The 14,797-nt window shown below is 52.8% G+C and overlaps 2 protein-coding genes across 3 annotated transcripts in view; both read right to left on the bottom strand.

Annotated features, from left to right (window-relative positions):
• Positions 1–2,869: 2,869 nt before the first annotated feature.
• Positions 2,870–7,953, bottom strand: NMRK2 (nicotinamide riboside kinase 2). 2 transcript variants are annotated; one of them, XM_006105908.3, is made up of 7 exons: positions 7,825–7,953; positions 5,310–5,400; positions 4,672–4,720; positions 4,430–4,586; positions 3,939–4,010; positions 3,485–3,591; positions 2,870–3,204 (listed from the first exon to the last, which is right to left on the bottom strand). In XM_006105908.3, exons 1-7 carry the CDS (start codon positions 7,944–7,946, stop codon positions 3,119–3,121), a joined length of 684 nt encoding a protein of 227 aa, XP_006105970.1. In that variant the 5' UTR covers positions 7,947–7,953; the 3' UTR covers positions 2,870–3,118. The 2 variants fall into 2 exon arrangements, with proteins under 2 accessions (XP_006105970.1, XP_023602584.1); XM_023746816.1 differs by having other exon boundaries at positions 3,489–3,591.
• A 4,013-nt stretch (positions 7,954–11,966) lies between these two features.
• The window catches only part of ATCAY (ATCAY, caytaxin), a 16,266-nt gene continuing 13,435 nt past the window's right edge, over positions 11,967–14,797 (bottom strand). The window contains exons 10-11 of the mRNA XM_023746817.1: positions 14,220–14,252; positions 11,967–12,081 (exon numbers count right to left, since the gene is read on the bottom strand). Of these exons, the coding sequence (XP_023602585.1) occupies positions 11,967–12,081; positions 14,220–14,252 (148 nt within the window). The remainder of the gene's footprint in view (positions 12,082–14,219; positions 14,253–14,797) is intronic.

Genomic DNA, 14,797 nt, shown 5'->3' with positions numbered 1-14,797 from the left:
TTGGTTGCGGGCACATCCCCAGGAGGGGGTGTGCAAGAGGCAGCTGATTGATGTTTCTCTCTCATCGATGTTTCTAACTCTCTATCCCTCTCCCTTCCTCTCTGTAAAAAATCAATAAAATATATTTTTTTAAAAAAAGAAAATGCTGCTGAATTAAGTAAAAGTCACATTGGATTTTTAAAAGTAAGTTCTAAAGGATTTTTAGACAGCTTTATTGAGATAGAGTTAACATACCATAAACTTACCTGTTTAATGTGTTGTGTACACTATATTTTTTTACATCTTCACAGGGCTGTGCAACCATCCACTTTAGAATACAATAAATTTTAGAATATTTTATCCTCCCCCCAAAATAAGTCCCATCCTCATTACCAGTCAGCCCCCTTCCCCACTCCCGCAGCCCCTGGCAACCACGAATCCATGTTCTGTCTGTGGATTTGCTGGGCTGGTTCGTTCTTAGGCCTCCCTGGCTTGCAGATGGGCATCTTCTCTCTGTCCTCAGTGTGCGCATGTGCCCCGGTGGCCCTCTGTGTGTCCAAATTTCTTCTCCTTTTTAAAAATACATTTTTATTGATTTTATTTATTTTTTAAATATATTTTTATTGATTTCAAAGAGGAAGGGAGAGGGAGATAGAAACATCAATGATGAGAGAGAATCATTGATTGGCTGCCTCCTGCATGCCCCCTACTGGGGACCGAGCCCGAAAACCAGGCATGGGCCCTTGACCGGAATTGAACCCGGGACCCTTTGGTCCACAGGCTGACGCTCTATCCACTGAGCATTACCAGCTAGGGCCATTTTTATTGATTTTAGAGAGAAAGGAAGGGAGAGGGATAGAGAGATAGAAACATTGATAAGAGAGAGATATCTATTGGCTACCTCCCGCACGCCCCTACTAGGAATCAAGCCCTCAACCTGGGCATGTGCCCTGACTAGGGATTGAACCGGGGGCCCCTTGGCTCATGGGTTGACACTCAACCTATTTATTTATTTTTATTGATTTCAGAGAGGAAGGAAGAGGGAGAGAGAGATAGAAACAACAATGATGAGAAAGAATCATTGACCGGCTGCCTCCTGCATGCCCCTCACTGGGGATTGAGCCTAAAACCTGGGCATGTGCCCTTGACCAGAATTGAACCCAGGGCCCTTCAGTCCACAGGCCGATGCTCTATTCACTGAGCCAAACCAGCTAGGACTCAGGACCCCATTTTAACTTAATCATTTAATCACTTCCAGATACAGTCACATTTTTTAAAAAAATAATTCTTTATTGTTGAAAGTATTACATATGTCCCCCTTTTCCTCCATGAAGCCCCTCCAGCCCGCCCCTGCTCCCTGCCCCAGGCCCTCACCGTCCCATTGTCTGTGGCCATGAGCCATGCATATATGCATACAAGGTACTTGGTTAATTACCTCCCACCCACCCGCCCTTCCCCACTTCCCTCTGAGATTCCACACTCTATTCCATGCTTCCGTGTCTCTGGATCCACTCCGTTCATCGGTTTATTGTGTTACTTAGGTTTCACATCTGAGTGAGATCATGTGATGCTTGTCTTTCTCTGACTGACTTATTTCACTTAGCATGATACCCTCCAGGTCCCTCCATGCTGTCTCAAGGGTAAGAGATTCTTTTTTACTGCTGCATAGTATTCCATGGTATAAATGTGCCACAGCTTTTTAAAAAATATATATGTTTTATTGATTTCAGAGAGAAAGGGAGAGGGAGAGAGAGATAGAAGCATCAATGATGAGAAAGAATCATTGATCAGCTGCCTCCTGCATGGTCCCTCTTTGCCCATTTTTTAATTAGATTGTTTGTTTTCCTTTTGTTAGGTTGTATGAGTTCCTTATATATTTTGAATATTAACCCTTTACCAGATGTATCATTGCCAAATATGTTCTTCTATATAGTAGGCTCCCTTTTTGTTTGTTGTAGTCCCATTTGTTTATTTTCTCCTTAGTTTCTTTTGCCCTAGGTCGAGATATATCTGTAAACATATTACTACGAGAGATGTCTGAGATTTTGCTGCCTATGGTTTCTTCTAGGATTTTTATAGTCGCACGACTTAAATTTAAGTCTTTTATCCATTTTGAGTTTATTCTTGTGTATGGTGTAAGTTGGTGGTCTAGTTTCATTTTTTTGCATGTATCTGTCCAATTTTCCCAGCACCATTTATTGAAGAGACTGTCTTGACTCCATTGTAGGCTCTTGCCTCCTTTGTCAAATATTAATTGAGGATAATGGCTTGGGTCGATTTCTGGGTTCTCTGTTCTTGCCTGTTCTTGTGCCGCTACCAGGCTGTTTTGATTATGGTGGTTTTGTAGTGTAACTTGAAATCTGGTATTGTGATTCCTCCAACTTTGTTTTTCTTTCTCAAGATTGCTGCAGCTATTCAGGGTCTTTTTTAAAAAAAGTATATTTTTATTGATTTCAGAGAGAAAAGGAGAGGGAGAGAGAGACAGAAACATCAATGATGAGAGAATCATTGATCGGCTGCTTCCTGAACGCCCCCCACTGGGGATCGAGCCTGCAACCACCAGAATCAAACCTGGGACCCTTCAGTCAGCAGGCCGATGCTCTATCCAATGACCCAAACCGGCTAGGGCCCCCCCCAAAAAAAATAAATAATTTTTTTAAAAAGAAAGCTGGTAGGAAATTTCCCTTTTGGAGAAACTGAAGCCGCAAGTAACCCCGAGCAGCCCCTGGGGTCATGTTGGTACGGGTCCAACAGGTGGCGACTAACCGTCCAGAGCTCTCAGTGCCGGCCCCCCCACTCCCCCCACCCCCAGAGGCCACCAATGAAGCAAGGAGAAGGGACAGGAGGGTTCTCTTTGGCACCTGAAATACAACAGGCTGAACTCCAACAGTTACAAAAAATAGGATCAGGTTTAATACGTAAGCTGCTGTGAGGTTACAGAGGCATCTCAGGGCGGGATCCCAGGGCCCTGAGATGCTGGGCTGTGAGTGGGGCCTCCACTCTCATATGTACAGACATCCACCAAGGGAAATGGTCGTGCGGTATCTTGCTGGGACGCCGCCAGCCTGGCCGTACTGTGGCCGGAATTGTATGTGTGTCTCTCGAGTCCGGGGTCGGGCCCCCCCTCATCCCCCAGCCACTAGGAGTGGTTCAGGAGTGAGTTCTGGATGTCCTCCCGGACCTGGTGGAAGAGCTCCTCACGGGACTTCATGCCATCCAGGTACACTGAAATCAGAAAGGCCGCGGTCAGGGCCACAACTGCTGGGCACCAGGTTGCTGCCAGGAGGAGGCGGCCGGCGCACAGGGAGCCGGCAGACTGGGTCAGGAGGAAGCCGACCTGCAGTCAGGCTGCTGGACTAGAATAGCCTCCGGGGTCCAAAGCAAGAGGGATTGGCAGTGAGACTTGAGGAGGGACTTCCAGGTTTCCCAACTGGTCCCCGTGGGGAGGGGCTGGGCTCAGGGTCCCCCCAGGGCCAGGCCTCACTCATACTACTCAGGGCCTTACCTACTTCCACGCCGTTGGCCTCCATCTCTTGCTTATACTTCTGGTACATGGGCCACACGTGGCCATCAAAGAGGCCGGGGGGATCGGGGACCTTGTAACTTCGAGTACTGGGGAGAGAGATTGGCAAGAATGAGTGATGCCATGTTGCCCAAGGCGGTACCATGAGCAGAGCCTGGGGGATGTGAACTTGTTCAGGGAGAATACCACTGAGTCAGGGGCCATGGCTGGGGTCTGGGTGCTCCGGCTTCTGCCATTTCCACCCCCTGAGCCTGGGAGATGCCTAGGGCAGTGCCGAGGTGGGCCATGCCTCCAGGTCCCTGGCTGGGGCTTCTGAACAGAGCATGGGCAGCTAAGTGCCTGCTGGCCGCCAAAGTGGTTTCAGGGTGGCCTGTGTCCAGGGGGCATTGGTGGTTTCCTGGTTTCACCGGGGAATCCAGACGGGGCCCCGGCTCACCTCCTCCTCCACTTGCACTCTTCGTAGGGGACGGTCAGGAAGTACCGTCGGCTGTATAAGTCCACCAGGGGCCTGGCAGGGGTGGAAGACACGGTCAGCGCTATGGGCTTCCTTCATGGGGCCAGAGGCACACATCCCCCAGCCTCGGCCTCCGGGGACTTTTCTGGGTGATGAGGGCTGGGGTGGGGTGGGGTCTGGGCTGCTCGTGTAGGGGTCAGGGAGGGGACCAGCATCGGCCAGTCTCCTGCTAGGCCCAGGAACACCCCACAGCAGCCCCCGATTTGGATGGGCCAAGAGAGGTGCTATGTCTTGGCCGGGTCCCACAGTGAGGCCAGGGGTCCAGCCCAGCCCCCTGCTCGGCCTGAGAGGGCTGAGCTCAAGAGGGAGGACTCAGTTTCCCCCAGAAGTGGGGGTTTTGCCCCAGCCCTCTGAGCTGAGCCCCACCCCTGGGAGGGCCCAGAGTGTCTGGGCGGGAACCCGCCGCCACTCACTTGTAGCTGTACAGCAGGAAGCCCTCCAGAATGAGGATGTGGGTGTCCAAGGCGTCCGGCCGGACGCTGACCCCGTGGGCGCGGGCGAACTTCTGGGGGTTGCTCATCCAGGCCTGCACGGTGCTCAGCATGGCCTCCATGTCCAGGGACTCCAGAACTGGGGGCGGGGAGAGCGGCGTTGGCAGAGTCGGGGAAGGGGGGACAGTGCAGGCAAGGGGCGCGGGGCCGCCGGCCGTCCTTACCATCCCACTGCTTGAAGCCGTCCTCCCCAACGGCGATTTGGTCTTGGGGCTGAAACAGAGGAGCCCGAACCCCGGGCTCAGTGCCCGCCTTCCCGCCTCACCACCACCCCGGGCTGACCGGATCTGGGTGGGCCCCTCGGCCTGGAGAGCCCACAGTGAGGGGCCCAGGGCCTGGCGGGGCTGCCTGCCCCGACCCTCTGCAGTGGATGCTTACAGGCTCTGAGGTGCTGGGTGGGGTTCAGGCTGGCACTGGGACACTCCCCTCCCCCACCTCATGACTCTTGGGACCAGGAGGGAGGAGACTTTGTATCCATCACCTCCTTACCCCTCACCCTCCAGAAAGCATGGAGGGTGGGCTCAGCCCAGTTTGCAGACGGGAAAGTGGAGGTGCAGAGGGAGAAAGTGCCTGGAAGGCCACCGTGGCACTGGTCTGGTGGCACACCCCCTGTGGGAACTGCAGCGTCTCCATCAGTTTAATGCCAGTCTAACGTGCCAGGTGCATAGTAGCTGCTCAGTAAGTGAGAACACCCATCCCTTGCTCTCCTGACTGGGGAGGGGTCTGTGCCCAGCCCACAGTGGGCAGCAGAGGACAGGGTAGCCTGGGCTGACTCCTCCTGACCCCAGGTGAGGGCGGCCACCTTGAAAAAGTCATCCTGGTGGATCACACAGCAGTTGGGCAGCACCTTGAGCAGGCTGTTGGTCAGTGTGGTCTTGCCGCCGTTGGTCATGCTGTGGAGACATCATAAGGGTGAGGCTGCCTGGTGGGCTCTGAGCCACTCCCCCTCCCCACCCCCCAAATCAAACTCAAATATAAACACAGAACTGTAAAACCTTACAGCCAAGAGGATAGTTATTTGCCTAGAGTCACAGGAGGCCTTTTAAGCAGCGAAAAGGAGCAGAAAGTATGAAAAGAAATAGCCAACACAGTCTTGGTTGGCGCAGGACCATCCTGAGCACAGAACTCACTACAGCGTCTTTGCAAACCCAGGAGGTGGAGCCAGATGGGGAAACTGAGATCCAAGCATGATTTAGCCCAGTGGTCGGCAAACTACGGCTCGCGAGCCACATGTGGTTCTTTGGCCCCTTGAGTGTGGCCACGAAGTTTCAATCACACTGTATGTGCGTGCCCGCACGTGGTATTTTGTGTAAGAGCCACACTCAAAAGGGGCCGCAATTTGCCGACCACTGATTTAGCCCTAGTAGGGCTTTTCTTTTTTGGGGGGGAGGGGTCAACATGTTAAAACAAGTGCAAACTGGTGGAGAAAAAAATATTTGCAATAGAAAAACCAGTAGTTCACTGCAAAACTAAAAGAGGCACTCAACTTTATGAACTGGTTGTAACCAAGAAAAGACAAAACAAGAAAAGAAAAGAAAAAAAAAGCAATTGTAAAAGCAGGTGACCAACTTGCCCTGCTTTGCCAAGCATGTCTCTGTTTTTAGCACTGAAAGTCCCGAATCCTGGGGACCCTCAGTGCCAGGAAGACCAGGACGGGGGAGGGGTCGCCCTGTGGCAGAGGGAGCGAGACTCTGACCTCCTGGAGCTGACAAAGGACATAGAAGAGTCACTGCAAGGCCTTTCTGGAAATCAGTGTCCCTCTGACCTGCGGTCTTTATTCTAGGAATCAGAGGCAGAAAGCCAGGTGTGGGACAGGGGAGAGCTGCAGCCGATTAAAAGGGCCGACAGGAATGGGGACCCTCGGATACTAAGGGGGAGCAGTTTAGAACATCCCTGACATGCGTTTGGGTCCTTACTAAAAGACACGCCTTGCCCTCACGGTGGCTACAGAATTTGCAGGGCCTGGAACAAAACGGAATGTAGGGGCCCTCCTTCAAACGTATTAGGAACGTCAACTGGGCGATAGCAGAGCAAGTGGGGGAGGGCCCTGGCCGGGTAGCTCACCTGGTTAGAGCATAGTCTCCATACACCAAGGTTCTGGGTTCAACCCCCCTCCCCCTCCCCCCTGCCCCACGCACACCCCATCAGGACACATACAACAACCAACCAATCAGTGCATAAATAAGGGGAACAACAAATCTCTCTCTCCCCCTTTCCTCTCTCTAAAATTTAATTTTAAAAAAGTCTAAACCAAGTGAGGGAAGGGGCCAGGGCAACTCCCCGGGTAGGACCTTCTGTCCCTAAGCCCCTGCTTAGGCGAAATGCTTCCCTAGCATCATCTTAAAAGGCCTGATCAACCCTGGCTGGTCTGGCTCAGTGGATAGAGTGTTGGCCTGCGGACTCAAGGGTCCCAGGTTTGATTCTGGTCAGGGCACATGTCTGGGTTGTGGGCTCCGTCCCTAGTGGGGGGTGTGCAGGAGGCAGCCAATCAACGATTCCCTCTTATCATTGATGTTTCTATCTCTCCCTTCCTTTCCCTTCCTCTCTGAAATAAAAAAAAAAAATATATATATATATATATTATTTTTTTTTTTTAAAAAGCCCTGATCATTGGTAATAAAATGGAGACTTAATTTTTTATTTTATTTTTTCATATACATTTTTATTGATTTCAGAGAGGAAGGGAGAGGGAGAGAGAGCTAGAAACATCAATGATGAGAGAGAATCATTGATCTGCTGCCTTCTGCATGTCCCCCACTGGGGATTGAGCCCGAAACCCAGGCATGTGCCCTGACCCGGAATCGAACTGTGACCTCCTGGTTCACAGGTCGATGCTCAACCACTGAGCCCACACCAGCCGGGCAAAATGGAGACTTTAAATACCCTGGGAAGCACGGCTCCTGACGGCCAGGTGCTGACAGCAGTCACACCGGAATGCCATTCCGGGGGCTGCCCCACCTGCCCACTGTCTGCCTCCAGGTAGGGTGTCTCCCCCACCTTCCCACCAAGATGGTCCCAGCCTGTTAGAAGGGGCTGTCTGGGCTTCAGAAAGTCTTCTCTCCCCACTGGCTTTTGGTTTTACACTGAGTATAGCGGGGGAAAAGTAATTTCCGTTTGGAAATTTAAAATTGGGCTCGCGCCCAGCCAGATGGGCGCGCCCAGCCTCCAAGCGCGCAGACCCCTCCCCACACTCAGACCTTGGGCCGCAGGCCTGGGACCCCAGGCAGCCAGCCCTCCATTCATTCCGCGGCCTCCCCGCGCGCTCCGGTGCGCCTTGGCCCCCGCGAGGCCGCCCCTCGGGCGCCCAGGCCGCTCACCCTCCGATGCCCACGATGCACTTCATTTCCACGCGGAGGGGCGGCGGGGATCGCGCTCGGCCTGCTGAATCCCGGGCACTCCGCTGGGTCCAACGCTGCACTGCGCTGCGTCCCGGCTTCATTGAGAAAAACCTGGCACCTTTATAGGCCCGGGCAGCCCAGAGGCCGCCACGAGGGAGGCCACACGTGGCCAATTGGCAGCATGGCCCACGGGGTGGGAGCAAGCACCCCCCCCCCCCTCCCCGCACCTGTTCCCTCTGGATGGAAATAGCTCCACGCTGCCTTTTGCCTAAATTAGTCATGGGCCAGCTGGGCGGGAGGGGTTGCGGGTGGATGTCACCCCGGCTGCCTCTTCCCTCCTCCTGCTCTCTTTACTCTCCTCTTCCCCCTCGAGCCAGACCGCCCCCCCACCCCCCCTTGTGGCAGATAAGGCGCCACACATCCTCCCTTCCTAAAAATATCCCGCCCGCGTGTCCTCTGGCCTGACCCTGACATTAGCACTGGTTCTGGTAGCCCTGAGGAAAGAGACCCCACCACCCCGCCACCCCCCTCACTCCATCACCAGCTACAGCAGCAGTGCCAGCACCCCACCCAAACCCCCCTGCGCTGGGAACTCCCCTGTCCAAGGAGGCTGCGCCAAGATGGGCTTAAGGTCCAGAATGGTGAGTGCCAGGTAGCCGTGCTGGTGGCCCGGGCCGGTCATCCAGGGATCATGTGAGGCCTGGAGGAGTCACTGGGCTTGGCCTCGTGCCTCTCAGCAGCCTGAGGATGGGTGGGTGGAGCATGACCTTGCCGCTCGCGCTCTGTACCCCTGGAAGCTGAGGGACACCCTCGCCCAAGTTCAAGCAGCTGCTTACGATGGTGCTGGGGTGTCCATCTGGACTGAAGGTTCTACCCGCCCTGGGAAGGTTCTAGCCCCCCAGCTGTCCTGTGTGACCTGGGTGGGCCATGTCATCTCTCTGTGCTGTGTCCCCCCAGTAACATGAGGACCATACTAGTGGGGCACAGGCTGTTATTATTATTATTTTATTATTATTGTGATTTCTATTAAGTAGAGATCTGGTCTTAGTCCCAGCACACAGTTCCTGAGACCCTTGTAATTTGCTAAGTGAGAAGAGGGCGTATCTTTTGTTATACTATTTGGACTTTTCTCTTTGATTCCTGAAACAGCTCCAGAATGATACAGACGAAAGAGGAGCCTTTTGCTATTTGTAACAAGTGCTTGCAACCGCCCCTGAGTTTATGCTGAGGGTGTGGCCTGGGAAAGGCCCTGGAACCACAGGACGGGGGCTGGTGGCCAGGGGAGCCAGCGTGTGGTGGAGGATGGAGTTTTCAGGGGAGAGGGCTGGGGATGGAGTCAATCACCAAAGGCCAGCAATCTAATCAGTCACACCTGTGTGACGAAGCTGCCACAAAAACCCTAAATGAAGGGGCTCAGGGCGCTTCCGGGCGGGGGAGCACCTCCACCTGCCGGAGGTAGTGCCCGGAGAGGCAGCCCCTTCCCCAAACCTTGCTCTCTGCGTCTCTTCCATCCGGCTGTTCCTGAGCTCTAGTCCTTACAAAAGCTGCTAACCTAGCAAGTCAACGGTTTTCCTGAGTCCTGTGAACTGCTATAGCAACTTGTCCAACCTGAAGTGGGGGGATGTATGGGAACCCAGATTTGTAGCCAAGTGGGACAGAAGTGTGGGTAACCTGGGCGCCCGCTACTTTGACCGGCTTCTGATGGGGCAGTTGTGGGGTCTGCACTAACTCCGGGCAGTGTCAGAATTCAGTTAAATTATAGGACATTCAACTGGGGTCTGCCCAGACCCGGAGAATTGCTCGGCGTGGGAAAAAGCCCCCACATCTGGTGTCAGGGTTGGTGTTGAGTGTAGAGAGGAAACAGTTTTCCCATTAGTATAAGAATAGTACATTTATGATAATGCTATAGTAATTAATAGAATGTATAGTTATATATGCATATATAATAACATATTATTATTGATATTATCATTATTACTATTAACTGCTGACTGGGTTTGATTCCAGGAAGGATTAGGGGCAGGAAATGAACTTGAATCACAGAGAAGCAGAGTCAGAAGGGGCATTGGGAGAAGTCATCAGGCCCCCCCTCTACAGATGACAGATGGAAGCCACACAGGACAGATGATGGCTCAAGGTCATGCAAGGTCACCCAAGGCACGGAGCTGTTGACATTTTCTCCTCTGAAACTCACCTAAGACTGGCAAGGGCCACAGCCCTTGGAAATAGGCAAAACTAGAAACTTCTAAAAAAAACACCAAAAAAAAAAAAAAAAACACCCTAGAAACTTCTGTTCTCAGTTTAGTTTATTTCACATAAAAATCCCCCCAAGTTTATGGAAATGATGTTCTCACATCACAACAGTAATCATAATGAATTGTTTTTTGTCTTTAAAAACCGCAAGACTCGCCATGGGAAGAATGGGCGTGTGAACAGGACTTAGGGTGCCCCCACGTGTCACAAGAGGAAAGTCCATTCATCGTTCCTTTATGACAAGGGATCCAGGTCCTTTGCATTTGGGCCCAAACTGCCCCACAGATACAAATCTTTCCCAAAGCCAGTTCAGAGGGTGGGGGTAGCAGCCTGGCTGGACACGGTGGCCCTGTTTGCACAGAACGTCTCACACCTGTGACAGGCGGCTGGCCTGGCGAGGGCCTCCTCAGGGGTCTCTCTTTGTTCTGGAAGGACTGCTGAGGCTGAGTTGGGGTCCTTGGTTCTGCTTGCCCAATGGTCGTCTGTGGTGCTGGTGGTCCGGAGGGGCGGTGGCAGACCACGGTGAACCTGTTGGAATTTTGCGTGTGGCCAGGATCTTTAGCCTGCAGGGTCCTTGAGGGCTGAACGGGGTCAGCACCTTTGTCCGTCTGCAGGCATTTACTAATCCTGGGATTGGGTAGAATGAAGTAGAATGAAGTGCTTCCTATCCCTGGCTCCTTTTTTATTATTTTCCCCTTGCAGCAAGGCCTTCCAGGAGTTACTGCATTCACTGGGGTGGGAGTTTGGGCCTTTTAGGACCATGTTGGTCTCAGATGAGCAAGGCTGGCCACCTGAACCTGGAGTTTAGGGCCTGGGATAGAGGGGCCTTGCGGAGGGCAGTCTAGGGAGGCCCATCCACCATCCTCTGCTGCCTCAGGCTCCAGGTGAGGCACCTGGGCCCAGAACAAGGTCCCTGTTCTTTATTTGACATTTGGGAAAGAGCAGAACTATAAGTTACAAAACCCCACCGGGCCCCCAAATGTCCTGGCCTCTTGAGGGCAATGCTGGGTCCCAGAATATGCAGGCCCAAAGCAGCTCAGAAACCTGGCATTTTTCAAGGCAGGAGCGGCTGGCGTTGGGACAATTCCTTGGTGCGGCAAAGTGCTGGGCATCCCTTTTCTTAGTGCTCAGTGCCACCAACTCCCTCTTGTTGTTGGGAGAGCTCTAAACGCAGCCCCTGCCATGCCAGGTCGAGAAGCATCAGACATTTCTACTGAGCCAAGAACCTCATACTTGAAAATTGGGGTGGCTCAACTGAACCTCGACGACAACCAGCTAAGGAGCCAGCTTCAGAGCCAGAAAGAGGGGCCCGGGGTGTGCCTGCTCAATGTTTGCTCAGATTCATAGAAATAGAGACTCTTAGGGTTGGAGGGGGCACCGAGGACCATTTTCTGCAAGCATAGTCCAGCCTTTTCTTAAATACCCCCCAAGATGGGGAACTCACTACCTCTAGAGGCCACCTGACTGGTGTTTGGACCATAATAGAAAAGTCTGTCTCCTTTGCATGCAGGTGGCTGTAGCATCCGGTCCACTGGAACTTATATCCCCAGGTGACCTTTGAAACAAACGAACACCCATACCCTGTTTCTTCCTTTTTCTTGGTCTGTGTTTCCAGGATGAGCCTATTTCAGAGTCGGCTTCTCAGCCTCTGCTCTTGGTGGGGATCCAAGGGGCACATCCCAAGTCTGTGTTGGGGTATTGGAGAAGTGGGGGCAGCTCATTCCCTTTGGAGGTATTGATCGATGGCCCTGTGGCATGGCGTCTGCTTTAAAGGGACTTGAGAAAGTTCTAGATCGAGAGGGAGGACAAGGATGACCAGGGCAGCTCTCACTTGTGCTGTGGGCTCCAATGCTCCCACGTCGATGTCATCAGAGAAAAAGGGGGCCATTCAAATGAAAAGCCATGAGGTTGAAGGTGCCCAGGGCACAGCTCTGTTGGGGGGCTGAGCCTCCTGGCCAGACGCCCAGGATTGCGGGAGCCATTCTGGGAGGAAAGGCACAGAACGAATTCCAGGTCTGGCCAGGGAGCCGGGCGGGGGGGGTATGGGGTGGGGAGGGCATTTATGGCTCCAACCTGGGCCAGTGTCCAGCAAGAGAAGGGTCTTAAAGCAGGACTTTGTGGAGTGGCTGGGACTCGGAGGCCAGAGGACACATGGGCCATGCCCTGTGCTTCTCTCTCTTCTTGGCTGTGAGCTCATGAGTCTGGAAGGGTGGAGGGCTGAGAACCGGATTCTTTTCCCGAATGCACTTCTACTGCATCATTACAAAAACGTGTTCAAGCAGCTAAAAAGGATGCTGGGTTTCAGAGGGGGTGGAGGAGTCAGGCACCCTCCGAGGACTGGGATTCAGGATGAGGTGGGACGAGGTCCAGGGCCAGAGGGCATCGGACAGAGGTTTCTTGGCATCTGGTATTTTCTTTCGTGTTCTTCTCTGTTCTCTCGTCACCTCAGGACATGCTGGAGAGGGAAACACACAGGCCACGTTATTGTTTTTATTTTACTTGAATTTTTATAAGGACTTATTTGAGCCAAATTGATGACATATGCTGGGAAGCACAATCTCAAAGGCTCCCTATTATTATTTTTAAAGAAAGTGGAAAATACTGTCCCGTGTTCTTGGAATCCAAAAGAATGGTCTAATCTGGCTTTGGTGCACCCTCAGCATCAAGAGTGGCACCTGCCCTTCAAGGCCTACCATCTGCTACCCACCTTCCAGATGTGGTTCTGAAGGGGACCGCTCTCTTGGTGCCCCGCAGAACAGACCTCAGAGCTGATGCCTCCAATCAGACTGGAGGGAAACTTCAACCCATCTACACCCCAACCCTGTCCCCCATCCATCCATCCATCCATCCATCCATTTATCCATCCATCCATCCACCATCCATCCATCCATCCATCCATACATCCATCCATCCATCCATTTATCCATCCATCCATCCATCCATCCATCCATTCATCCATCCATCCATCCATCCATCCACCATCCATCCATCCATTTATCCATCCATCCATCCATCCGTCCATCCATCCATCCATTTATCCATCCATCCATCCCTCCCTCCACCCACCTACCCACCCACCCAACCACCTATCCATTCTTCCATCTACCCACTCATCCGCCCGTCCACATACCCATCTATTCAACCCACCCACCTGTCTGTCCATTCATCTATCTGTCACTCTGTATAATTCCTTCTTGGATGTCTTTAATCATTTCTACCTGAGGATACCCGGGAGGGGGTCTAATTCTGTTGATTATTTTATCTGCCTACTTATCCTCATGGTGGATGATTTCCTTGTGTATTTTATGTCTGTGGATGTGAACTCATCTCCAGAAGGCGTGGAATGAGATGGTCTTTTCAAAAATGCATTGAGAACGTGCATTCACTTAGTATCCCCACAGCAGTACTGGTCTAAGATGGCTTTTGGTGTTTATTTCTTAGCTTGGGGCTTCTTGTGTCACCCGGGCAGTATTAGGGCAAGTGTGCAGGCCACGTGACAGATGTAGGAGAACGTGTGGTCAAGGATTAACCCCGCACATTCCAAGGAAAAGTGTGGCTCTTGCCTGGCTCCTGGGAGGCTACTCTGAGTCCTGGGACTGTCCTGCCTAGTAAGAGTGACTTTGTTTACCTGGGACCTTGGCCCATGTCAGAGAGTCTATGCTCACAATGGGATTTAGGGGGGAGGTGTCAGCTTGACCTCTGGAGGGGCTGGAGAGGAAGGGCAGTCAGCTGTGTAGACGTGACTGAGCCCAGTCAACACCCTGGACACCAAGGCTCAAGTGAGTGTCCCCGGTTGGTAACGCTGTGTGTGTTGCCCACGTTTTTACTGGGAGAATTAAGGGCTGTCCTAGTGCTGATTTCCATCTGACTCCATCCTTCCACTGCAATGAGCCGTCACCATGAGCAGAGCAGCTTTGCTGAGTTCTGAGTCCTTCTCGCAAACCACTGAACTCGAGGGGGGTCTTTAGGACCCCCAACACCCGAGAAGGCTTTTCCTGGCATCCAGAACCAAGCAGAAACCGAGACAGGCTGTGGGCAGATGGTGCACCCTTTGGCTGGGGTGGGCTTCACTTAGAACATTTCAAAAAAAAGGCTCCAAGATCACCCTGCTTCCTACCCACCTTGTCTCCTGATCTTCTGTGACCGGAGCAGACCTACGGAAGAGGGAAGGAGTCTTAGCATTATCTGCCTATGTTGGGGAGCCTGGGCATTTGTCTGTGAGCCCCATGAGGGCTGACCCAGCTTCAGCTTCATCTGGTACGAAGCAAGCGTCAGTGTGTGTCTGCTGCGTGACAAATGAGCCGGGACAGGCAGTCATGAGGAGACGGGCCGAGGCCTTCACTAATACAAAACAAAGCCACTGATGTTGCTCGGGACCCACCAGGTCTGGAGGGGCCAAACACAGCCACAGGGACTTGCACAAAGGTCACCTAACTGGGACCTTCCTCTGAGAGTAAAACTTGGGTCTCTCGGTGGCATCCGCTGCCCGTGGTCCCTATGCTTGGCTTGTGCTGAATACAGGGAAGAGGAGGGAATGGTCCCAAGGTAGACCCACTGCCCCCGGGGAGCTCAAGGGCAAGAGAAGGAGGGTTTCACAAGGGTCACAAGCAGGAGGCAGACCTGACAGAGGCAGGAAACGTGGGAAGGACTTCCAGAGGCGAGGGAGGGGCCGAGGCCAGGCCATTTGTCTACACATCCC

Source organism: Myotis lucifugus, unplaced genomic scaffold, assembly GCF_000147115.1.
Source record: "Myotis lucifugus unplaced genomic scaffold, Myoluc2.0 scaffold_734, whole genome shotgun sequence".
NCBI lineage: Eukaryota > Metazoa > Chordata > Mammalia > Chiroptera > Vespertilionidae > Myotis > Myotis lucifugus.
Note: the sequence above shows the minus strand (reverse complement) of the source record. Positions and strands in the feature narration are given on the sequence as shown.